We start from the raw sequence: 25,655 nt of genomic DNA on the forward strand, positions 1-25,655 counted from the left end.
AATTAGAATTAAACACAATGCTTTTAGAAAATCATATGAATGAGCTGTGAAGAATAAGGTTTTGATATGGTGGATGAAGAAACGTGTCTTTACTGCAACAGTGATTTTTATTGCTGTAAAACACGACAGGGATGGTTCCACCGGTACCAGCTTGCAAAGGACTGGGGAACACATTGGGACGCCAGCCAGGCATGACCAAACTGGGTTTCAGGGACACTTGGAAGTGCATCTGTTCCAAAGGCAGAGTGACATAGATCTCCTCTCCCTGTGCCCATGGATATTGCGTTCACCATGTGAAAGACCAGTTTCCAGGCAGCAATGCCTCCCTGGTCTGCTTCAAGAATGATGGACTCAGACTAGATTGCTAGTGGCGCCTGTCCCGTCATCACTTGCTCTCTGAGCATTTGCAGACATCCTTCTCCAAGTCTCTGTCATCATCTCTGGTGTCTCAGAGAGACACTTCAGTTTTCTGCTCCTGAAGACAAGAAGGAAAGAGGATGAGATGAGACTGTATTCATCCCTGATTCTGATAATTTCTTTGCCTTAAATTTGCAGTTTTGGATATTTTTTCGCTTAAATTCAGAGTTTCCTGTACACACCTCATCTGGAGGTTCTTTGTTCCCTGTGTCATCTGCCAGGTCAATGCCACGGGTCTCGGGCAGCAGGATGCAGAACAGGGCCACCAGCACAGGGATACTCCCAAAGATGGCTTTGGGGATGGCCCGGTGGTACTGGGCCAGGGGAATGATCAGCGGGGCCAGGATCCCGGCCACCCTCGCCATGGTCGAGCACAGCCCCACGCCCGTCTGCCTGCAGGAGAGAGGGGCACAGGGAGGGCAGGGATGTTGGGGAAGATGAAACAGGTAAGCTTTATAATATGATTGCCTGGCAAAAGATTTTGAGAATATGGAAACTATAAGCGAGATTGAAATGAAAGCAAGCTTTGAGATCCCTCAGTTACTGAACAACTGAAAAACAATGGTGTGGCCAGCTGAAGGTAATCCCCTTTTGATGAAACAACACCCTCTGCTTGCAGACAGGCCCAAGGGTCAGAGCAGACCCTGCCAGCTTGGCAGAAGGGGCCCAAAGAGGAGTTTTTAGGGTTTAAAATGTAACACAGTATGGTAATGTAATGATTCTTATAGGCTGTATCTAAATGCTATAGGATTTGTATCTTATACTAGATTGGTTAGTGAGAATTAGAATATTCAACACAGAAGAAGATTTATTGCATTGTAATGGGAACCTCTCTCTCTCACCCTCTTACTCTCTTACCCTCTCATCCTCTCTACCCCTCTCATCTCTCGGGCCTGCTCCGAGCTGTGCCTGGCAGCTCCCAGCAGGGCCCTGCACCCAGGCCCTTTGCAATAAACCCACAAGTTCCACGACCTGGCTTCAGAGATCTCTCATCTCTGTCCATCCCAACCATCCTAGCCCCCGATGTTCGTACAAGGGGTCAACACTCCTGCACTGAATGTGGCCCCATGGCCACCTCCAGCCATGGCAGAAGGAAGCTCTGATGTGGGGGGACATCTCACCTGAGGATGGTGGGGAAAAGCTCAGCGGCGTATACGTAGGAGGTGGAAAAAGCAGCCGTGGCTGTGAACTTGCCGATGACAGCCAGGACAGTGATTACCACGGGCTGTTCTGAGGGGAAGAGGACAAACAACCAATGTAATCTCCAGGGGAATGGTTCACTTGGGACCAGAACTCTCTGAAGTGGGATTTCTTGGGACAGCCCTTTCTAATAGACTTGCTAAGCAAACCTACCACCTAACCCATTGGAAATGATCCCCAGTGTACCCATACCTTGAAAATATTCTCTGGCAAAGAGAACTCAGATTTCTCCTGAGGCCTTGAGCATTTTCTAGATGTGCAATTGAAGTGAGCTGCTGAGTCAGCTCACTTCAGTGCTTGGTTGGAAATGCCATGTCCCTGACCTGGAAAGCATTGGGAAGCCCCACTGTTATCTGCAGTCTCACTCACAGCCCTGGCAAAGCAGCAGGATGGGGTATGGACTGGGGCACAAACAGATGCAAACTCATGAAGGGGAGTGGGCATTTGCTTTTTCTCTTCATCTAAGAAAGGGAAACATGGTGGATTTCAAAGCATTCCTTCTGCTATAGCTATCTGCCAGGGGGTGGTGGTGTCCAGTGGGTGGGTGGTGGGCAATGGACACTGCCTGCCAAGGGCCAGGAGCTGTGGAGAACCAGCACAGCCCCAAGCGAGAAGGAATCCAAGGTGAGGGAAGCCAGAATGCTGGGGATGAAGCAGCCTGGGCTGTGACAGTGGGGGCAGCTGAGGGGGGGGGCTACCAGGGTGGGAGGATGGCTCTGAGCAAGGGTAGGGATGTTCAGGGCACTGCCCAGCCCTGCTCACAGGCTGGGAAGGTTCACCTTCAGGGATGCCAGTGAGGATGAGGCATATTGTGCCAGCCAGCAGCAGGAGAATGCCCTGTACTTTCTTCCTCCCAAACCATTCCAGCAGGAAAATGCAGGAAATTCGAGCTGGAAGTTCCACTGCCCCAAAGGCCAGCTGTGTCAGGTAGATGTCCAGGCCAAAATCTGTCACGCTGAGGCTCAGCCCATAGTAGACAATGCTGTCTGCAAACCTGAAATTCAAGTAAAGCAGGATAGAACATGTCACCAGATGGTTTTCTGGGGGTTTATCACCAAATATTAGAAAGGTTAGAACACATGCAAATTACTTAAATTCCCAGCAATCTCTGTTTTGGTTCTAGTCACCTCCTTTGACAGTTGTATGGGTCATAGTAGCACGAGATAAAGCAGAATGAATCTCCATACGGTCAGCAAATTCTAGATTGAACCCAAAGCTCCTAGATAGGTGCAAAAGTCCTCCAGGGCCCAGGGATTGCCAAAGCTGGAATTACTCAAGCCTTTCTAACAAAACCCACAGTATCATGGATAATCATCTTTTTCCCATGCCCAGACATGGTAAATCGGTATTTACCATGTATTTGGAGTATAGAATGACAGCAGATCAAGACATTCACAGGTGTATTACCAGAAAAATCACTTTAATTTACAGTTCTTGTCAACCATCAACTTCTTTTCTTTCACCTACTAGTTTTAACAGAGGGGACCAGGGAATGTCTTACCAGACACACGGCATGATTAAAGTCACCTTCAGCAGGTTCTTTGTCCTGAAGAGATCCAGGAAACTTCCAGACTTGACCTCTTTCTCAGGCTTCAACTTCAAAACACAGAAGACAAGGAGTCAGAGCAACAAAAAGAAACCCACGTCCAGCTCCTTTTCCACCTGCAGACCAGGGAAAGCCTCAGTGGGGCAGGCCTGTGACCCCAGTGCTGTGGCAGGGAGGGCAGCCCCACTGCCCTCTGTGTGCCCAGCACAGGGGGTGGTGACTGAGAGGTTCCTCAGGATGAACATCTCCCCAGTGTGGGGACTTTGGGGTGGGCAAGGAGGGAACTCCCCTTCAGGCATTTCTGCGTGCAAACCCAGAGACTAAAGAGAGACTCTGTGCTCATCAGTGACACTCCTGGAATGCTCACAGGAGAAAAGCCAGGGAAGCATTTCAGTCCTTCCCACATGCCCAGGGGGAGCCCAGAAAGCTCCAGGTGGAGCCTCAGCAGAGGCTGGGCCTCTTGCCTGACCTGGTCCCTGTGGAACTCAGCTGGAGCTGAAGTTCCCCAGAGCCCATGGCCCGAGCAGCCCCAGTGGGAATGCAGGGAGGTTTCTGGGATGAGCTGAGCCCCAGGGGCTGCTGCCAGGCCCAGGGCAGTGTCTGAGGCCAGGACCCCCCAGTCCCTGCTCCAGGAGCTGCTGCCAGGCCCAGGGCAGTGTCTGAGGCTGGGACCCCCCAGTACCTGCTCCAGGAGCTCTGGTGGGAGGCTGCGCTTGTTGGTGGCTGCCGCCTTCTGCAGCACCTTCTTGGCTTCCTCGATTCTGCCCTTGGTCACCAGCCAGCGAGCTGACTCTGGGAGCACCCTGCCATGAGAGGAGGCCAGCACATGCTGCTGTGTCCTGCTGAGATCCCCCACAGCCCCTTTCTCTGGCACCATGTCCAGCAAGCCTTGGAATCACCACAGGATCAGATCCCAGAACCACAGAACCTTCAGCGTTCGAAGGGACCCACAAGGATCATCAAGCCCCACTCTAAAGTGAATGGACCAGGGATCAATGGGTCTAAACACCCTAAATTTAGGCTCCAAAGGCCACATGTGGGGACCTGAAGCAGAGCAGCTGCTGCTCTCAGCAGTGCAGTGCCAGGGAGATGTGCTGAGCTCTGCAGCAGCTCCTCCAGCACCTGCACTCCGATGGGAAAGACCCAGCTTGGTTCTGAGCTGCTGCCTCCTCCTGTCTCACACCCTCACATCAGGGCTATGTTGTCGGAACTCAAGACATCCCTCTGGCTGTCCTGGATTTCTAGGACCCCTGCCAGGGGCCTCAGAGGCCCTGGCACAGAGCCCAAGACTCCTGTGGGTTTGATTATGACCCATGTAGCAAGTTGCCAACCTTATATGAAGATCAGCAAGCCACAAAAGTATAAGTAGAATAACAATTAGTTTGTCGCGGGGCGAAAAATAGATTTTTGAGGTTTTCAGGATGGGGGTTCAGGGGGCAAGATGGAGGGATCTGGACATTCCCAGCCTTTCTCCTTCTTATCCTCCATCTTCTGCTGTGATGTTGGCACTTTTAGATTGGGTTAGAGTAGAAGCTCACTGTCTAACATAGGTGGTAGGTATTGGACAATAATTGTAAATATTTTACACGTCATTTTTAGTATAAAAAGATAACACTGTCCTGCAGGCAGGCAGAGTGCCTCTGTCTGTCCTGCTGAGCAGATATCATCAGGCCCGGAGAAAGAATTTAATAGATAAGATACAATAAACAACCTTGAGACCGAGAAATGAAGAGCTCTGACTCCTTTGACACACGGGCTGGGAAAAGAGACTTTCTAACAGCTCTCGGGGTCACTCTGACCAGCTAAACCCCCAGGATTGAGTCTTCCAGAAGCTCTGCCCTTCTCCTCCTTACCAAATGTAGAAGAAAAGGGCAAACATAGGAGCAGATCCTGCAATCTCCAGCAGCCTCCAGTGGCGAATCCCGTAACTCAAACCAGCCACTGACACCTGCCCGATGGCAAAAGCTGTGTGAGTGATGAGCAGCGCCTTTGTCCGGTGGGTGACACCAACCCATTCTGTAGCTAAGAGGAAAATCAAAGGTTCAGGGTTTGTTTTGGGTTCTCTTTTGTTACTGTGTCTTGTGAGGTGACATCTGCTCCCTCAGGGCAAGGGCGTCCCACTCACCCAGGGACACGACTACAATCATAATTCCTGACACGGCAGCTCCCACGACACACCTGAAGGCCATGAACACATAGAAGTGGGGCACAAAGGCAGTTGCCAGGCCAAAGACGGCCTGCAGGAGGATGCAGATGAGAAAGACTGGCCGCCTGCCTATCCTGTGGAAGGAGAGGGAAGAATCAGTCAGTACTGGGAGAGACCCCAAGGGGAGAGGGAAGAGCCCAGGAGGGATGCAAAGTCATTTGAGAACCAGAGGAGATTTGACACCCATGTGAACATAGCTCCTCTTTACACCTCAAGAAACAATGTGCAGAAAAATCAGTGTCTCCAGTGTTGACCCATCATGGTTCTGGCAAAGCCTGAGACACCATCAGGGGCTAAACTTGTGATTGCTGAAGAAGCCCCCCACAATGCTGTGTCTGCCCCTCTTTTCAACCCTCAGACATTTCCAGAGCTCTCATGTGAGCCTAGATGCCCAATCTCAGGCAAGGGGATTGCATCCTGTGAAGGTTCAGTGCATGGACAGTCTGCCCCCTGATCTGGGCTGTCCCTGGGTGCTGGGCAGTGTCTGTGGGAAGGAGTTGTGTTTCCTCACCTGTCACTCAGCATCCCAAAGACCATGGCTCCAATGAGAAGGCCAGCCATGTAGATGGACTGGGAGACATCATTCAGGACCGCCCTGTCACACACCAGGTCAAACTGGAGGAAGGAAAACACAGAAGCTGTTGCTTTAGACAGACCCCAGCTGCTCTCTGGGCTTGGGCAGCCTTTCTGGGTGGAAAGAGGAGAGCAGTGCTTTTTACTGATAAAGGAGGAATGGGAAGGGATGCAGCTGCTGACACCTGCAGAGAAGCCTTGTCTGGAATGGACTTGGTGCTCCAGGGACACCAAGGAGCTTTTGCAAATGCCAGAAGCTGGACTTTGTCGTGTGTCCCAGCTGCATGGAAGGTACTTGTGAGAAAGTGCTGGAGCTGGCAGGTAGGAAAGGAGGGAGGAGGGATGAGGGAAAGTGAGAAAGGAGCAAAGGTCCACAGAGAGAGCAAACTTGATGTTCTTGGAGGTCTTTTCCAACCTATATGATTCCATGATTCTGTGGAATCATTTAGGTTGGGAAAGACCTCCAAGAGCATCAAGTACAGTGTTTGACAGACCATGACCATGTAAACTAGAAGGTGGGAGAAAGGCAGAATGGAGAAGTTGAGGATGCTGATAAACAAGGCTTTTTCTCAACTGCGATGCCCTGGCATGTCTTGTTGCCTTACTGAGGGTTCCTGGAGGCCCAAGAAATATCAATGACAAGCACGTGGAAGGTAAATGTCTTTTACGGAGATGCTGTGAGTAGAAGCAGGCAGAAGAACAGAGGGTACTGTGGCCGGGATGCCCAGAAGGTCACTCCAGGCAGCTACATCATGAAGTCAAGGGTCTGGAGAGTGGAAAAGGGACAAGTGATGGGCAGAACATGTGCTGGACTCACACCCCCATAATCCCTGCTTGTGCCCTCCCCAGGCATCCTCACCATAGCCTTGCTGCAACAAGCTCCCAGGGATTCCAGCTGCCATCTGTGTGATGGAGGCAAAGCCGTGCAGTAAATCTCAACCTGACCGCCCCACAGCTGGCATGGGTTGGCCAAAGCATGGGCCAGGATATTCCACCCCCTCCCAGAAGGCAATGAGGCTTGTGGTCATGGTTAATGTTGGCTTATTGCACTTGTCTTGATTTGTACCCAGGTGAAATGTCAAAAACAGTGCCAAACATCAAACTGAAAATGGATCTCCGGAATGTGCAGATCAAGACATTTACAGTGGAGAAATTACTAGAGCCACTGATATAACACCATTCAGGTATTTTAGAGCTGCAGAAAGTAAGCTGGTGAAGCATAGAGGGAAGGCCATAAGGCTGAAGAACTTTTGACTAAAGAAAGCTGGAGAAACATAGAGGGAAGGGAAAAAGGCTGAAGAACTTTTGACTAAAGAAAGCTGGATAACCATAGATGTAAGGGAAAAATGCTGAAGAACTTTTGACTAAAGACATTATTCTGAAAGTCTCACCCACAGCTCTTCTGCACCACAGCTGGCACTGGCTGACCAAAGCACAGCCCAGGATATTCCCATCCCTTCCACACCCAGCAGATGCAGCAGCAGGTACAGACCTCGGTCAGCAGGGACGGTGGCTGCTCGGAGGGGTACACCCAGCCACTGCTGCACTTCTCAGTGTGGTTCAGCCCATAGGCCAGGATGGAATCCAGGTCCCAGTCCACCGGGGAGAACATGGAGCACTGCTCAAAGTGCCCGTCGGGGCCCCGGGGCAGGGTGAGGTTCAGCTGCTCTTCCTCTGTCAGGTTGGGGCCCACGGCGAGGATCCAGCTGGTGTCACAGTGGTGAGGCACTTCCACCACCATGAACACTTGGCCAACCATTTGGAAAGGGTTGAGAAGGAGTGGGAGGGAGAGGAGCAGGATCAGCAGTTTCTGATAGAGCCCAAACTCCCCCAGAGCCTTTAAAAAGTCCCCAAACTCAGCCATGGCAGCACCTCTGTGGCCAGGCTGTGCCGGTGCCTATGGCTTAAATAGGCAAATATTAATGTTTAAACTGTGTGAGCACTAAAGCCCTAATCCAGTGTGATAAAATGAGCACCTGCACTGGCACACCAGTCCATTCTGATGATACAGTGCAGTGCTGCAGGCTGCACTTTGTCACCAGCCATTCCCTCCCTGCTCTAGAGAGTAGATCAAAGGTGCCAGAGCACTGTCACTCTTGGGGATGGTATAGGGACATCTTGTCCTTCTCCAGCCTGACAAGTGCCACAAGGCCTCCTGAATGCAGCTGTGCTGCAGCTCAGGGTTTGTGTCTGAGGCATGAAGGTAGGATTCTACAAATGAGGGTTTAATTTTTCTGGGGGTGGGGATGGAGACAGAGTAAATTTGCTGCTCCCATTAATGGTTTAATGACTATAGAGCGCATCCTGGAGACAGAGATATGTGAGAGAATATGGAAGAGAAGCAGAAGAGCTCTGGAGCAGGAAATATGCCTGGTAATCCAATAGACTTGCTCTTGACAGCTGTGTCCCAAGCTCTCTGTTTTCATTTGTAGAAACCCTGGTTAGTCATAAAACTAGATCTAAACTACTCCTGGGTCACACAACCTGGATTGGTGTTTCAGGAGTGGGAATAGCTCTGTTGTGCTTATGAGAGTCAGTAAAGGAGAAGAATATTTTATTTGAAAGCATCATCCCTAAGCTGGAGTGAGAGAGTGAGATCCCAATGGTTAGTGCTGTTCAGAATAAAAGAAGAGAGGAGTAAATGTTATGTAGAGTTGTGTAAAATCACACCAGTGCTGTGCATTTATCATCTGCACACACCACACAGCCAAACATCACTCAGCTCTGCATGCACATCCTTGGATGAGTGGACTTGGTGTTATTCAGAGACATTTCCTGAGCAGGAGGCTGAGCTACACAACTTCCAGAGATTCCTTTAACCCTGAATGCATCTCTGGCTTCTTGGTGGGATGGCTTGTCCAAGGAGATCTGCTCTGGCAGAGACATTTGTCCTTGTCCTGCCTTCTCTGCATCAATCTCAAGTCTCCAGGCTCACCCTTCTGTGTGCGGCTCATGGTGTCCCCTCCCATTCCTCCTTTTGGCACTGGTGGGGCAGGGTGATTATTGGGCCATTTAAAAATTTTATTACATTTTTTTTTATTTTATTTTATTTTATTTTATTTTATTTTATTTTATTTTATTTTATTTTATTTTATTTTATTTTATTTTATTTTATTTTATTTTATTTTATTTTATTTTATTTATTTAATTTAATTTCATTTCATTTCATTTGTTTTCATATAATTTCATTTAATTTAGTTAATTTCATTTCATTTTGTTCTGTTTCAAAAATTAATCATTTTAACACCTTTATCTTTTTTTTACAGACAGCTGATTAAAACATGTGAACTGATATGATTTATGTCCCTTTTCAGCTTGCACGTGTTCATTCTGTGGCCCTCTGGGGTTTCTCCTGAGCTTGTTTATCATGAGTATAATTGTTAACTCCTATAACATTTATGTCATGTAATATTTATGCAAAGGGCACTCAGGGAGGAGCAGAGTGCAGGGGCACAGGGAGAGCAGATTTAGCCATGTCCCCACACCCCAAGACTTCAGGACACCAGGGTTCATTTCCCTCCTCTGCCCTTCCGACCTTGGCAAACTCATTTCATTTTTCTTTGCTTATCATTGTACAGCTGATTTCAAGAATCACTTTTGGTCCTGTATCAGAAAACTTGTGCTTATTTTAGAAGGTTAAAAAAACCACACAGCTCTCCCTGTTGGCTTTTTTTTTTCCACCTATATAAAGAACTCTTTCTCTGAAAGATCATAATTTAACATCCCCAATCTTCAGAAGACAGACTGTCATAATCTTCTTTGTCTCCCAATGTTTTTCTGCCCCTGTTCATTTTTTCAGAAGCATCCTGGTCTGTTTTGGTGGAATCAACATGAAAATTATCAAGGACACCCTGATTGGAGATTTCAGAAGCACAGCTGCTGAACATGTATGTTGAGTGACAATTGTCATCCTGTGGAGGGAGATGCTTTTTTGTGGAGCCTTCAGCCCTGGGACCCATCCCAAACATTTCTTCTGCTGCCTTTGGAGCCTGGCGTTGTGGATCCACCTGCAGCAGGAGTTCACAGCCCTGAATCCCTTCCAGGTCTCTCCCATTATTCTCATCCTGCCTATCAAGAAGCAAGAGGCTGGAGGTGTCCCAGGGCTCTAGTGAGGTGTTTGTTTCTAGTGAGGTTGGTGTGTGGTGTTTCTGGTGTGCTCAGTGACCCACAGACCTTGTTTTGTGTCACTGGCACCTCTGTGGCAGGCAGAGTGCAGCCCCCTGTGCCCCCCAGGTACATCCTGGGGATGGGTTTGGTGCTTTGCTGTGTGGGGTGGGGAGCCAGTGAGGCACCAGGCAGGGCTTTCACAGGCTCCAGGATGGGAGGGAGGGAGGCACAGGCAGGTCCTGTCTTCAGCTGGGCTTGGCCCTGCTGGATTGCAGCCACTCTCTGGGACACCTTCCCACCCTGCTTCCCTTCAGGCACATCCCCATCCTCAGCCTCTGCAGGGCCTCTCAGCTCTCTGTTCTTGGGCCAGGAACAGCCCTGCTCTCTTTCCTTGGTGTAGGTGATTCCAGGTAAGAATCTTCCCTTCTCCACTGCTCCCTCCTGACCCCTGAGCACCATCCTGCCTGCAGCCTGGTGGGATTGCAGGCTCATTGCAGGCTTTTTCCAGGAACATACTCCAGAGCCAAGAGCAGTTAAAAAGGCCAACTGTGAAACAGTAGGAAAAAAAAAAGTCAACACCATTTATTATTCATATATTGCATTACAAGTGTCTCTTATCAAACTCAGAGTATAATTTATATTATTCATGTAGAAACTCAACTTCAACACCGCATGGAAAGAAAAGCTAAAGAAGAAAAGCTGTGTGTGACAGGGGTGCAGTGACATCCTGATCAGATTTTGAGGCTTGGGCTGAGGTGCAGCCCGATGACCCAAGGGATTGAGAGCAGGAGGGACAAACCCAGCACCCGCTTTTGCCCAGTACAGCCACTCTACTGGTGATTCTTTATTGCTGTAAAACACGACAGGGATGGTTCCACAGGTACCAGCTTGCAAAGGACTGGGGAACACATTGGGACGCCAGCCAGGCATGACCAAACTGGGTTTCAGGGACACTTGGAAGTGCATTTGTTCCAAAGGCAGAGTGACATAGATCTCATCTCCCTGTGCCCATGGATATTGTGTTCACCATGTGAAAGACCAATTTCCAGGCAGCAATGCCTCCCTGGTCTGCTGCAAGAAAGATGGACTCAGACTAGACTGTTAGTGGTGCCTGGCCCATCATTGCTTGCTCTCTGGGCATTTGCAGACATCCTTCTCCAAGTCTCTGTCATCATCTCTGGTGTCTCAGAGAGACACTTCGGTTTTCTGCTCCTGAAGATAGGAAAGAAAGAGGATGAGACTGTATTCATCCCTGATTCTGATAATTTCTTTGCCTTAAGTTTGCTGGTTTTTTTTTTTCCCCTTAAATTCAGAGATCCCTGTACCCACCTCATCTAGAGGTTGTTGTTTCCCTGTGGCATCTGCCAGGTCAACGCCACGGGTCTCGGGCAGCAGGATGCAGAACAGGGCCACCAGCACAGGGATGCTCCCAAAGACCGCTTTGGGGATGGCCCGGTGGTACTGGGCCAGGGGAATGATCAGGGGGGCCAGGATCCCGGCCACCCTCGCCATGGTCGAGCACAGCCCCACGCCCGTCTGCCTGCAGGAGAGAGGGGCACAGGGAGGGCAGGGGTCAATACTCCTGCACTGAATGTGGCCCCATGGGCACCTCCAGCCATGGCAGAAGGAAGCTCTGATGTGGGGGAACATCTCACCTGAGGATGGTGGGGAAGAGCTCAGCAGTGTAGACGTAGGAGGTGGAGAAAGCGGCCGTGGCTGTGAACTTGCCGATGGTGGCCAAGACAGTGATTACCACGGCCTGGTCTGAAAGGAGGAGGAGAAATGACCACTGTAATCTCCAGGGGAATGGTTCACTTGGGTCCGGAACTCTCTGAAGTGGGATTTCTTGGGACAGCCCTTTCTAATAGACTTGCTAAGCAAAGCTACCACCTAACCCATTGGAAGTGATCTCCAGCATACCCTTACCTGGAAAATACTCTCTGGCAAAGAGAACCCAGATTTCTCCTGAGGCCTTGAGCATTTTCGAGATGTACCACTGAAGTGAGCTGCTGAGCCAGCATAGGTGTTTGGGAGTGCTTAGTTGCAAATGCCACGTCCCTGACCTGGAAAGCATTGGGAAGCCTTGTGGAGTCTGGTGGGCTAACAGGGAAAAAGTCCATAACACTCCCCTGGTGAGAAAACTGCTCAAGCTATGACCACCTGGTTAGGGTGCGGAAAAAGACTTCTCCCAGCATGCCTTGCTGTGACATGAAGATTCAGTGTATCCCATTGTCCCTTCTCCCTTGCTCCACCCCTGTGCCCTCATCCCATTGGGCTGGGTGTTCTGCCCCACCCCTTAAAATCCATATATAAATCCCTGCTTTCCCTTCCTGAAAGGCTTTTCATTCCTGTTTTCTTTCAAGGAAGAAGCTCAATAAGGACTGTCCTTGGAACCCTACACAGAGACCCTGTTTCTCCATCTGCATACCTTGGATTACTCAGCGTGAGCACAGATGTGCCTGTGCTCCTGAGTTGTCTTTTTCAAGACAATTCTTTGGGATGGTTGTGGCACTCTGAACAATGCCCTCTGTGAGTAGTGGCGCCCAATGTGAGGCCTTTGCAAAGATGTCCCTGAAGATGCGCCTCCTGCAGCTTCCCGCTGCAGGAGAAAAGTCGCTGTTGGTGCAGCCACTTCCCCAAGGAGAACCTCCTGCATTTTGGTGAAGGCTCTCTGAGGGGTGACTGGGACCCTCTGAAGACCTCGAAGAAGAGGCTGGAGGCCGGTCAATGGGCTGACCACCCATCCAGCAGGTTTTCATTGGCCCCCTGGGCACTGCTAGCCCAAAGAAAAGTTTGTGCATTTATGTTGGGGTCTTTTGCCTTTCTTTCTCTCTTTTGCTGCTGGATGTGGGATAGAAGTTTGAGGATGGTCAGCAATCTTACTTGCCCTAAGCTGAGCCCTTCTCAAAGAGATATCTTTTTCCAAGTTGTGGGTGACCATGTAGCGGGGAAATTTAGGTTTTCTATGGGGAATCTTAAGAGATTTATAACCTTAACCATGATTTTGTTCTTTCTAATTAGTTTTGGAAATTTTACCCTTTGTTTCACATTATTGTTTAGTCAATGAAGAAAATGGGGAATGATTTGGGAAAAGTTTTGGGTCCCCAGTTCAAAACCAGTTTTTCTTCATCCTCTCCCCAAGCCCCTAAACCCTCTTCCCCGCCAGAGGGGCAATTGGCAGGCGGATGTCACTATTCAGCAGAGGGTTGCTGCTGTCTCCCTGATGCCTCCCCATCTCTCTCCTCCCCTTGCCAGGATGGCACAGGCCATGCTGCTCTGGACTTTCCCCTCAACTTTCTTCCTATACCTGCATACCCTGTTTTGTCTCTTCTCGTTGTTGTTACCCTGCAAAATGGTGCTGGTAACATGGCCAGCCCTGCCATTTTATCCTCTCCTTGCCCAACTTTTCCCACCCTCACACCCCAAAATGGCCACTTTCCTGCCTCTCCTCTGCCTTTTTCTGTGCTCTCCAACTTGATCGGCTTCTCCGTTCCCCCTGCATCGATGGGTGTAACAGCGCTGGGACACTCAGCTTCTGTTGGGAATTCCCTCCCCATCCTGGACTCCATCCTTTCCTGTACCCCATCTGTTTTTGGCTCCTCCCCAGATGGTCACTCCCCTTCCAGTTCCTACAACACTGGAGCCAGAAGTAGCAATGACAGTGACCACAAGGAATCCATATTGGCCTCCATTGCTGCTCACCAACTGGAGGATTCTGGTTGCCCAAGAAGGCCCCATGCAGTCATAAAGTGCCCTCCATCCTCCTTGGAGGATGAGTAGCGATTCCTCAGACTCAGATTCCAGTCCCAGGTCTGAGTATTGCTGGGCCAAAACCTAGAGCAACGCCACTTAGGAGTAGAATCCAGAACTGGCCAAAAAATCTTGGCCTTCCTAGTTGTGTATAAACTGGGGAGAAGGACAACATCACCCAGCTTCTGGGAGACCTTTCCCTACAGGGAACTTAAAGAGCTTTGTGAGGCAGCCAAAGAGCATGGCCAGGGGTCACGTTTCTTTAAGAACCTACTTGAAGCTACATTCTGTGCTCATGTTTTAGTACCCCAGGACATTAAAAGCATCATAAACCACCTCCTCTCCCCAGCCGAGTACATGCTGTGGGAAAGCCAGTGGAAAAAATATCTAAAGTCATTGGCAGATACATATTCCAAAGATGCGAACAAACCAAATTTAACAATTGAACAAATGGCAGGAGAAGGTAACTTCCAAAAACTCATGGACCAAGCAAAAGACTTACCAGAAGCTGCACTTAATGATATTGCCACAGCTGCCAAATCATCACTGCTTCTCACTCCCGACGGCACCATTCCAACACAGAGCTTCATGAACATTAAACAAGGAGCGAATGAGACTTTCATAAAATTTGTTGATAGACTTAAGGTTGCACTTGAAAGACAAATAAAAAGTCCAGAAGCCTGAAAGGAGGTTTTGAATAAACTGGTCATGGCCAATGCAAATATAGAGTGCAAAGCAATCATAAGAGCCCTTTCCCTTGACATTGAACCATCCATTGAGCAAATGGTGGAAGCCTGCACCAAACACAATTCTACGGAAAACACTGTTGCCCAAGACGTTGCAAAGGGCATTGCAGAAGGCATATCAGGAGCCTTTGCAGCAATAGCTTCAAAAGAAAATTGTAGATGTTTCAACTGCAGCGATTTCAGACAATTTCTAAAGCACTGCCCCGAGAGACTACTCATCAAGGACAACTGGAAAAGCCATCAGTGGCTCCAGAATCAGCCATGTTACTAACAGAGTCCAGGAAACTGAAGGAGAGCGTGGGACAGCCCCATGCTACAGCATCAAATCAGAGGCTGTCCCGTCCTGCTCTCCCTACCACTTGTGAAGAACAGGAGAAGCAAGGACCACCTCTAAGTGTTCCACCCCACATGCAGGAGATTCAACATAAAGAAAGATACAGGTGGGCACCCAGCGCCAGTTGGTAACTGTGCTGTCAATTGACTTCACCCGTGAAGGTATTTATAAGATCCCTACAGGAAAAACTGGGCCTTTATAAGATCCCTACAGGAAAAACTGGTCCTTGGAACATCCTAATCATAGGACATACTTTGAACGGACTGGATGAAATTCATGTCATATCAGAAGTACAGACTATAGAATCCGAAGATGAAATTTTGGTCTCAATCTGTTGCACTGAACCACCTTTCCCCCTTTCCACTGTGACGCCAATTGCACAGGCTTTTCTATTACCCAGAGACTGCCTGGAACAGGCTCCCCTCAACCCCACCATCATGTGGGTGCAGGTTGTGGGCTCAAACAAACCCATCATTGAGTGTGGCCTGTTCTGCAAGGGGGAGAAGATCTACCGGCTGGGCATGCTGGACCCTGGGGCTTATGTCACCATCATTGCCTGCTCTGAGTGGCCAGCAAATTAGGAACTACAGCCCATGGTGGGGATGACCTTGGGGATTGGAGGTGCAGCAGCTTCCATGAGAAATAAAATAAATATTGTCGTAGAAGGTCCTGTGGGCAAGATGGAGACCATCAGGCCATTTATAGTGAGGACACCAACCACCCTTCGGGGCAGGCACCTCATATCCCAGTGGGCAGCCTCTCTAAAAATCCAGTAGAGATTTTTTAGTTGGGGCCACTGGCAAGTACACCAGTCCTACCATCCCTCAACTCATCTGGAGACAAAATTGTCTGGTGAGGGTTTATCAGTGGCCCATCTCTAATGAAAAGTTGAGCACACTAGAGGCCCTTGTGGAGGAGCAGCTTGCCAAGGGCCACATCACTGAGACCAACAGCACTGGGAATTCCCCTATCTTTGTTTTGAAAAAACCTGGCAAAGATAGGTGGAGGCTCCTCTCTGAACTCAGGAAAACAAATGACACGGCTGAAGACATGGGTCCCCTGCAGCCCAGTTTGCCCTCACCTTCTATGCTGCCCTAGGACTGGAAACTTGCTATCACTGATATTAAAGACTGTTTCTTTAATATCCCCCTCCATCCTTGAGATGCCCTCAAGTTTGCGTTTTTGATCTCATCCTCAAACAGGCAGGCCCCTCTAAAAAGGGGCCACTAGCTGGTCCTCCCTCAAGGAATGAAAAACTCCCTGACTATATGCCAGTGGTATGTAGTCCAAACCCTGTTGCCCATGAGGGGCCTGTTCCCTGATGCGGTCTTCTCTCACTACATAGATGACATCCTCATCTGCCCACCTGAAGAAAATTGCCTTAAAGTAACTTTAAAAAGAACTATCAGAGCCATTGAGGAGGCTGAGTTAGAGATCCATGAAGACAAAATCCAGCATGCCTGCCTCTGGACTAACCAGGGACTCTGGATCCATGAGTGGACCATTGTGCCCCAGCAACTGGCCATCCAGAATGACCTGAAAACCCTGTGAGACCTACACCAGCTCTGCAGGTCCATCAACTGGGTACGTCCCCTGCTGGGGATAATGATGGAGGTCCTTGCACCACTCTTCAACCTGCTCTGTGGCAGTGAGGACCTGGATTTGCCATGCATCCTCACGCCGGAGGCCTGGGAACCCGTCATCAAGGTCCAGGAGGCCCTGTCTTCGTGTCAAGCCCACCATTACGAGCCAGCCTGCCTTTCCAACTGATTGTCTTAGGTAAGGCCCCAAGGTTCCATGCCCTAATTTTTCAATGGGATGCAAGTTTGAAAGACCCCCCTTTTAATTAGTGAGTGGGTCTTTCCCCATAATCAACCTACTAAGACCAATACCACTCCTCAAGAAATTATGGCAAATCTAATCAAAAAGGCTAGGACTCACCTCTGCATGCTTGTGGGGTGTGAGTTCACATACATTTACCTTCCATTGATGACTGGGAATCAATGAGATCTTCCAGTTCACCCTAGATAGCTTCATGGGCTAGATTTCTATTCATCTTCCAAAACACAAACTGTTCAATTTGGCTGTCAGTCTGGTCCCTAAACTAACGCATAGTAGAACATCTCTCAAAGCTCTAATGGTTTTTACTGACAACTTAGGAGGATCCCACAAGTCAGTAATGACTTGGATGGATCCCAGGACACAGAAGTGGCAGTCTGATGTCCAAATGGTGGAAGGATCCCCACAAATTGCAGAATGAACTGCCATCGTCAGAGCTTTTGAGAAATTCCAAGAACCTTTTAATCTGGTAACAGATTTGGCCTACATAACCAGAGTAGCTATGAGGGCAGAACATACTCTTTTAAAACAGTTCTCCAACCCAAATATGTACCGCATACTTTCTAAATTAATATATCTCATCTCCCACAGAAAGCAACCATACCACAAAATGCATGTGAGGTCATACACTGACCTCCCAGGGGCCATCATGGAGGGAAACAAGAAGGCAGACTCACTAGCCATGTCTGCTAAAACTGCCAATGTTCCTGACACCTTCGCCCAGGCAAAGTTGTCACATGGTTTCTATCATCAAAATATCCCAGCTCTCATGAGGATGTTTCACCTGTGCGGAGAGCAAGCAAGAGCTGTGGTAGCCACTTGCTCAAATTGTCAAGCCTATCAAATTCTATCGTCGGCTTCAGGTCAACCCCAGAGACCTCGAGAGTTGCCAATTGTTGCAGACCGATGTGACCCACTTCCTATCTTTTGGGAGGTTAAAATATGTTCATGTATCCATAGATACCTTTTCTGGTGTGGTGTTTGCCTCAGCATACGCAGGAGAGAATGCTAAACATAGTGTTCAACATCAGGCGCTTCCTCCTGGCGCTCACAACTCTGGGAGTCCCAGAAAGCATCAAGACAGATAATTTCCCTTCTTATGTCTCCAACAAGCTAAGAGTTCTTCAACCAATGGGGTGTAAAGCACAGTACAGGCATACCACAATCTCTCACAGGGCAATCAATTGTAGAAAGGACTCATGGCACCCTTAAAAGGGTCCTCAATCAGCAGTGGGGAGGAACAGAGATTATAGCTCCCATTGAGAGGCTCTGTAAGGCTCTTTACGTTATTAATTTTCTAAATTGTTCCTTCTCAGAGCCAAACATCCCCCGTACCTCAGCATTTCTCAAATTTGGCCAGAGCTAAGCTTGAAGAGAAACCGCTGGTGCTGATTAAGGATCCTGAAACCCAGCAAATATCTGGACCTTTCTAACTGATTACCTGGGGAAGAGACTATGCCTGTGTCTCAACACCATCAAGCCCAAGATGGCTCCCAAAAATGCCAAAAACTTAGGCACAGCAAACACCACCTCCACGGACAATAACAAAAGTTCTGAGACAAATACAGGTCTACCAGAAGACCAGAGGAACAGCACTTGGCGACGAAGATGGCGTCATCAACTACAACACCAAGTCAACCTTCCCATCACCAGATAACAGACGACGCAAAGTACCAGACAAGTTTAAACAAGTTATTTCCCCAGAATCACACTTACCTTCATACTTATCTTGGTACCATGTCCCCTCCTCTGTCTTCCTCCTTCCCAGTTTTTTCCCTGTTTTCCATAACCTCCTCCCCATACTAATTTCTCACCTCCTCCCGCAAGGCTTTTTATTAAATAAAGAAGGGGGAGTTGTGGAGGCTGGTGGGCCAACAGGGGAGAAGCCCACAATGCTCCCCTGGAGGGTAAACCCCTCAAGCTATAACCACCTGGTTAGGGTGAAGAAAAAGGCTTCACCCAGCATGCCTTGCTGTGACAGGCAGATTCACTGTATCCCATTGGCTGTTCCCCCTTGCTCCACCTCTGTGCCCTCATCCCATTGGGCCTGGTGTTCTGCCCCGCCCCTCAAAATCCAAATATAAATCCCTGCTTTCCCTGACTGAAAGGCTCTTCATCCCTGCATTATTTTGAGGAAGAAGCTCAATAAAGGTTCTTCTTAGAACCCTGCACAAAGACCCCATTTCTCCATTTGCGTTTCCCAGATCACAAAAGTTCTGAAATCACTCAGCATGAGCACAGACATGCCGGTGCTCCTGAGATGTCTTTTTCAAGACACTTCTTTGGGACGGTCACAAGTCTTTGAACAGCGACCGCCCTGACAAAGCCCCACTGTTATCTGCAGTCTCACTCACAGCCCTGGCACAGTAGCAGGGGATATCTACATGGATTAGGGCACAAACAGATGCAAACTGATGAGGGGGAGTGGGCATTTGCTTTTTATCTTCATCTGAGAAAGGGAGACATGGTGGCTTTCAAAGCACTCCTTCTGCTATAGCTATCTGCCAGGGGGTGGTAGCGTCCTGTGGGTGGGTGGTGGGCAATGGACACTGCCTGCCAAGGGCCAGGAGCTGTGGAGAACCAGCACAGCCCCGAGCGAGAAGGAATCCAAGGTGAGGGAAGCCAGAATGCTGGGGATGAAGCAGCCTGGGCTGTGACAGTGGGGGCAGCTGAGGGGGGGGGCTACCAGGGTGGGAGGATGGCTCTGAGCAAGGGTAGGGATGTTCAGGGCACTGCCCAGCCCTGCTCACAGGCTGGGAAGGTTCACCTTCAGGGATGCCAGTGAGGATGAGGCATATTGTGCCAGCCAGCAGCAGGAGAATGCCCTGCACTTTCTTCCTCCCAAACCATTCCAGCAGGAAAATGCAGGAAATTCGAGCTGGAAGTTCCACTGCCCCAAAGGCCAGCTGTGTCAGGTAGATGTCCAGGCCAAAATCTGTCACGCTGAGGCTCAGCCCATAGTAGACAATGCTGTCTGCAAACCTGAAATTCAAGTAAAGCAGGATAGAACATGTCATCAAATGGTTTTCTGGGGGTTTATCACCAAATATTAGAAAGGTTAGAACACATGCAAATTACTTAAATTCCCAGCAATCTCTGTTTTGGTTCTAGTCACCTCCTTTGACAGTTGTATGGGTCATAGTAGCACGAGATAAAGCAGAATGGATCTCCATATGGTCAGCAAATTCTAGATTGAACCCAAAGCTCCTAGATAGGTGCAAAAGTCCTCCAGGGCCCAGGGATTGCCAAAGCTGGAATTACTCAAGCCTTTCTAACAAAACCCACAGTATCATGGATAATCATCTTTTTCCCATGCCCAGACATGGTAAATATGGTCCAGTATGTGGAGGTAGAAAGATAGCAGATGAAGACATTCACATATATACTACAAAAATATCGTTTTAATTTATGGTTCCTGTCAATCATCAAATTCTTTTCTTTCACCTACTAGTTTTGACAGAGGGGACCAGGGAATGGCTTACCAGACACACGGCATGATTAAAGTCACCTTCAGCAGGTTCTTTGTCCTGAAGAGATCCAGGAAACTTCCAGACTTGACCTCTTTCTCAGGCTTCAACTTCAAAACACCGAAGACAAGGAGTCAGAGCAACAAAAAGAAACCCATGTCCAGCTCCTTTTCCACCTGCAGACCAGGGAAAGCCTCAGTGGGGCAGGCCTGTGACCCCAGTGCTGTGGCAGGGAGGGCAGCCCCACTGCCCTCTGTGTGCCCAGCACAGGGGGTGGTGACTGAGAGGTTCCTCAGGATGAACATCTCCCCAGTGTGGGGACTTTGGGGTGGGCAAGGAGGGAACTCCCCTTCAGGCATTTCTGCGTGCAAACCCAGAGACTAAAGAGAGACTCTGTGCTCATCAGTGACACTCCTGGAATGCTCACAGGAGAAAAGCCAGGGAAGCATTTCAGTCCTTCCCACATGCCCAGGGGGAGCCCAGAAAGCTCCAGGCGGAGCCTCAGCAGAGGCTGGGCCTCTTGCCTGACCTGGTCCCTGTGGAACTCAGCTGGAGCTGTAGTTCCCCAGAGCCCATGGCCCGAGCAGCCCCAGTGGGAATGCAGAGATGTTTCTGGGATGAGCTGAGCCCCAGGGGCTGCTGCCAGGCCCAGGGCAGTGTCTGAGGCCAGGACCCCCCAGTCCCTGCTCCAGGAGCTGCTGCCAGGCCCAGGGCAGTGTCTGAGGCCGGGACCCCCCAGTACCTGCTCCAGGAGCTCTGGTGGGAGGCTGCGCTTGTTGGTGGCTGCCGCCTTCTGCAGCACCTTCTTGGCTTCCTCAATTCTGCCCTTGGTCACCAGCCAGCGAGCTGACTCTGGGAGCACCCTGCCATGAGAGGAGGCCAGCACATGCTGCTGTGTCCTGCTGAGATCCCCCACAGCCCCTTCCTCTGGCACCATGTCCAGCAAGCCTTGGAATCACCACAGGATCAGATCCCAGAACCACAGAACCTTCAGCCTTGGGAGAGACCCACAAGGATCATCAAGCCCCACTCTAAAGTGAATGGACCAGGGATCAATGGGTCTAAACACCCTAAATTTAGGCTCCAAAGGCCACATGTGGGGACCTGAAGCAGAGCAGCTGCTGCTCTCAGCAGTGCAGTGCCAGGGAGATGTGCTGAGCTCTGCAGCAGCTCCTCCAGCACCTGCACTCCGATGGGAAAGACCCAGCTTGGTTCTGAGCTGCTGCCTCCTCCTCACTCACGTCCTCACATCTTCCTTGAGTCTTCCACAATCTCTGTCCTGCTCCTCCTTACCAAATATAGAAGAAAAGCGCAAACATAGGAGCAGATCCTGCAATCTCCAGCAGCCTCCAATGGCGAATTCCATAAGTCAAACCAGCCACCAACATGTCCCCGATAGCGGCAGCCGTGTGAGTGATGAGCAGCGCTTTTGTCCGGTGGGAGACACCAACCCATTCTGTAGCTGAAAGGAAAAACCAAGGTTCAGGGTTTTTTTGGTTTCTCTTTTGTTACTGTGTCTTGTGAGGTGACATCTGCTCCCTCAGGGCAAGGGCGTCCCACTCACCCAGGGACACGACTACAATCATAATTCCTGACACGGCAGCTCCCACGACACACCTGAAGGCCATGAACACATAGAAGTGGGGCACAAAGGCAGTTGCCAGGCCAAAGACGGCCTGCAGGAGGATGCAGATGAGAAAGACTGGCCGCCTGCCTATCCTGTGGAAGGAGAGGGAAGAATCAGTCAGTACTGGGAGAGACCCCAAGGGGAGAGGGAAGAGCCCAGGAGGGATGCAAAGTCATTTGAGAACCAGAGGAGATTTGACACCCATGTGAACATAGCTCCTCTTTACACCTCAAGAAACAATGTGCAGAAAAATCAGTGTCTCCAGTGTTGACCCATCATGGTTCTGGCAAAGCCTGAGACACCAGTAGGGGCTAAACTTGTGATTGCTGAAGAAGCCCCCCACAATGCTGTATCTGCCTCTCTTTTCAACCCTCAGACATTTCCAGAGCTCTCATGTGAGCCTAGATGCCCAATCTCAGGCAAGGGGATTGCATCCTGTGAAGGTTCAGTGCATGGACAGTCTGCCCCCTGATCTGGGCTGTCCCTGGGTGCTGGGCAGTGTCTGTGGGAAGGAGTTGTGTTTCCTCACCTGTCACTCAGCATCCCAAAGACCATGGCTCCAATGAGAAGGCCAGCCATGTAGATGGACTGGGAGACATCATTCAGGACCGCCCTGTCACACACCAGGTCAAACTGGAGGAAGGAAAACACAGAAGCTGTTGCTTTAGACAGACCCCAGCTGCTCTCTGGGCTTGGGCAGCCTTTCTGGGTGGAAAGAGGAGAGCAGTGCTTTTTACTGATAAAGGAGGAATGGGAAGGGATGCAGCTGCTGACACCTGCAGAGAAGCCTTGTCTGGAATGGACTTGGTGCTCCAGGGACACCAAGGAGCTTTTGCAAATGCCAGAAGCTGGACTTTGTCGTGTGTCCCAGCTGCATGGAAGGTACTTGTGAGAAAGTGCTGGAGCTGGCAGGTAGGAAAGGAGGGAGGAGGGATGAGGGAAAGTGAGAAAGGAGCAAAGGTCCACAGAGAGAGCAAACTTGATATTCTTGGAGGTCTTTTCCAACCTATATGATTCCACAGAATCATGGAATCATTAAGGTGGGAAAGACCTCCAAGAGCATCAAGTACAGTGTTTGACAGACCACGACCATGTAAACTAGAAGGTGGGAGAAAGGCAGAATGGAGAAGTTGAGGATGCTGATAAACAAGGCTTTTTCTCAACTGCGATGCCCTGGCATGTCTTGTTGCCTTACTGAGGGTTCCTGGAGGCCCAAGAAATATCAATGACAAGCACGTGGAAGGTAAATGTCTTTTACGGAGATGCTGTGAGTAGAAGCAGGCAGAAGAACAGAGGGTACTGTGGCCGGGATGCCCAGAAGGTCACTCCAGGCAGCTACATCATGAAGTCAAGGGTCTGGAGAGTGGAAAAGGGACAAGTGATGGGCAGAACATGTGCTGGACTCACACCCCCATAATCCCTGCTTGTGCCCTCCCCAGGCATCCTCACCATAGCCTTGCTGCAACAAGCTCCCAGGGATTCCAGCTGCCATCTGTGTGATGGAGGCAAAGCCGTGCAGTAAATCTCAACCTGACCGCCCCACAGCTGGCATGGGTTGGCCAAAGCATGGGCCAGGATATTCCACCCCCTCCCAGAAGGCAATGAGGCTTGTGGTCATGGTTAATGTTGGCTTATTGCACTTGTCTTGATTTGTACCCAGGTGAAATGTCAAAAACAGTGCCAAACATCAAACTGAAAATGGATCTCCGGAATCTGCAGATCAAGACATTTACAGTGGAGAAATTACTGGAACCACTGATATAACACCATTCAGGTATTTTAGAGCTGCAGAAAGTAAGCTGGATAACCATAGAGGGAAGGGCATAAGGCTGAAGAATTTTGACTAAAGAAAGCTGGAGAAACATAGAGGGAAGGCAAAAAGGCTAAAGAACTTTTGACTAAAGAAAGCTGGATAACCATAGATGTAAGGGAAAAATGCTGAAGAACTTTTGACTAAAGACATTATTCTGAAAGTCTCACCCACAGCTCTTCTGCACCACAGCTGGCACTGGCTGACCAAAGCACAGCCCAGGATATTCCCATCCCTTCCACACCCAGCAGATGCAGCAGCAGGTACAGACCTCGGTCAGCAGGGACGGTGGCTGCTCGGAGGGGTACACCCAGCCACTGCTGCACTTCTCAGTGTGGTTCAGCCCATAGGCCAGGATGGAATCCAGGTCCCAGTCCACCGGGGAGAACATGGAGCACTGCTCAAAGTGCCCGTCGGGGCCCCGGGGCAGGGTGAGGTTCAGCTGCTCTTCCTCTGTCAGGTTGGGGCCCACGGCGAGGATCCAGCTGGTGTCACAGTGGTGAGGCACTTCCACCACCATGAACACTTGGCCAACCATTTGGAAAGGGTTGAGAAGGAGTGGGAGGGAGAGGAGCAGGATCAGCAGTTTCTGATAGAGCCCAAACTCCCCCAGAGCCTTTAAAAAGTCCCCAAACTCAGCCATGGCAGCACCTCTGTGGCCAGGCTGTGCCGGTGCCTATGGCTTAAATAGGCAAATATTAATGTTTAAACTGTGTGAGCACTAAAGCCCTAATCCAGTGTGATAAAATGAGCACCTGCACTGGCACACCAGTCCATTCTGATGATACAGTGCAGTGCTGCAGGCTGCACTTTGTCACCAGCCATTCCCTCCCTGCTCTAGAGAGTAGATCAAAGGTGCCAGAGCACTGTCACTCTTGGGGATGGTATAGGGACATCTTGTCCTTCTCCAGCCTGACAAGTGCCACAAGGCCTCCTGAATGCAGCTGTGCTGCAGCTCAGGGTTTGTGTCTGAGGCATGAAGGTAGGATTCTACAAATGAGGGTTTAATTTTTCTGGGGGTGGGGATGGAGACAGAGTAAATTTGCTGCTCCCATTAATGGTTTAATGACTATAGAGCGCATCCTGGAGACAGAGATATGTGAGAGAACATGGAAGAGAAGCAGAAGAGCTCTGGAGCAGGAAATATGCCTGGTAATCCAATAGACTTGCTCTTGACAGCTGTGTCCCAAGCTCTCTGTTTTCATTTGTAGAAACCCTGGTTAGTCATAAAACTAGATCTAAACTACTCCTGGGTCACACAACCTGGATTGGTGTTTCAGGAGTGGGAATAGCTCTGTTGTGCTTATGAGAGTCAGTAAAGGAGAAGAATATTTTATTTGAAAGCATCATCCCTAAGCTGGAGTGAGAGAGTGAGATCCCAATGGTTAGTGCTGTTCAGAATAAAAGAAGAGAGGAGTAAATGTTATGTAGAGTTGTGTAAAATCACACCAGTGCTGTGCATTTATCATCTGCACACACCACACAGCCAAACATCACTCAGCTCTGCATGCACATCCTTGGATGAGTGGACTTGGTGTTATTCAGAGACATTTCCTGAGCAGGAGGCTGAGCTACACAACTTCCAGAGATTCCTTTAACCCTGAATGCATCTCTGGCTTCTTGGTGGGATGACTTGGCTGGGGAGATCTGCTCTGGCAGAGACATTTGTCCTTGTCCTGCCTTCTCTGCATCAATCTCAAGTCTCCAGGCTCACCCTGTTGTGTGCGGCTCATGGTGTCCCCTCCCATTCCTCCTTTTGGCACTGGTGGGGCAGGGAGATTATTGGGCTATTTTATAATTTTATTATACTTTATTTTATTTTATTTTATTTTATTCATTTCATTTCATTTCATTTCATTTCATTTCATTTCATTTCATTTCATTTCATTTCGTCTGTTTTAAAAAGTAATAATTTTAATACATTTATCTTTTTTTTACAGACATCTGATTAAAACATGTGAACTGATATGCTTTATGGCACTTTTCAGTGTGCACATGTTCATGCTGTGGCCCTCTGGGGTTTCTCCTGAGCT

The 25,655-nt window shown here is 49.4% G+C and overlaps 2 protein-coding genes across 2 annotated transcripts; both read right to left on the reverse strand.

Moving 5' to 3' along the window:
* Positions 1–112: 112 nt before the first annotated feature.
* Positions 113–7,806, reverse strand: LOC132080197 (solute carrier family 22 member 13-like). Its single transcript, XM_059483229.1, has 10 exons — positions 7,435–7,806; positions 5,881–5,984; positions 5,289–5,443; positions 5,017–5,185; positions 3,846–3,966; positions 3,119–3,213; positions 2,397–2,611; positions 1,539–1,647; positions 600–810; positions 113–475 (listed from the first exon to the last, which is right to left on the reverse strand). Exons 1-10 carry the CDS (start codon positions 7,804–7,806, stop codon positions 449–451), a joined length of 1,578 nt encoding a protein of 525 aa, XP_059339212.1. The 3' UTR covers positions 113–448.
* Positions 7,807–11,234: 3,428 nt separating this feature from the next.
* Positions 11,235–24,265, reverse strand: LOC132080703 (solute carrier family 22 member 13-like). The gene is made up of 10 exons (XM_059483956.1): positions 23,894–24,265; positions 22,342–22,445; positions 21,750–21,904; positions 21,479–21,647; positions 20,928–21,048; positions 20,201–20,295; positions 19,486–19,700; positions 11,705–11,813; positions 11,379–11,589; positions 11,235–11,261 (listed from the first exon to the last, which is right to left on the reverse strand). The coding sequence occupies exons 1-10, from the start codon at positions 24,263–24,265 to the stop codon at positions 11,235–11,237; spliced, it is 1,578 nt and encodes a 525-aa protein (XP_059339939.1).
* Between the last annotated feature and the right edge of the window lie 1,390 nt (positions 24,266–25,655).

This window comes from Ammospiza nelsoni, chromosome 1, assembly GCF_027579445.1.
Source record: "Ammospiza nelsoni isolate bAmmNel1 chromosome 1, bAmmNel1.pri, whole genome shotgun sequence".
In the NCBI taxonomy this organism is placed as follows: Eukaryota; Metazoa; Chordata; class Aves; order Passeriformes; family Passerellidae; genus Ammospiza; species Ammospiza nelsoni.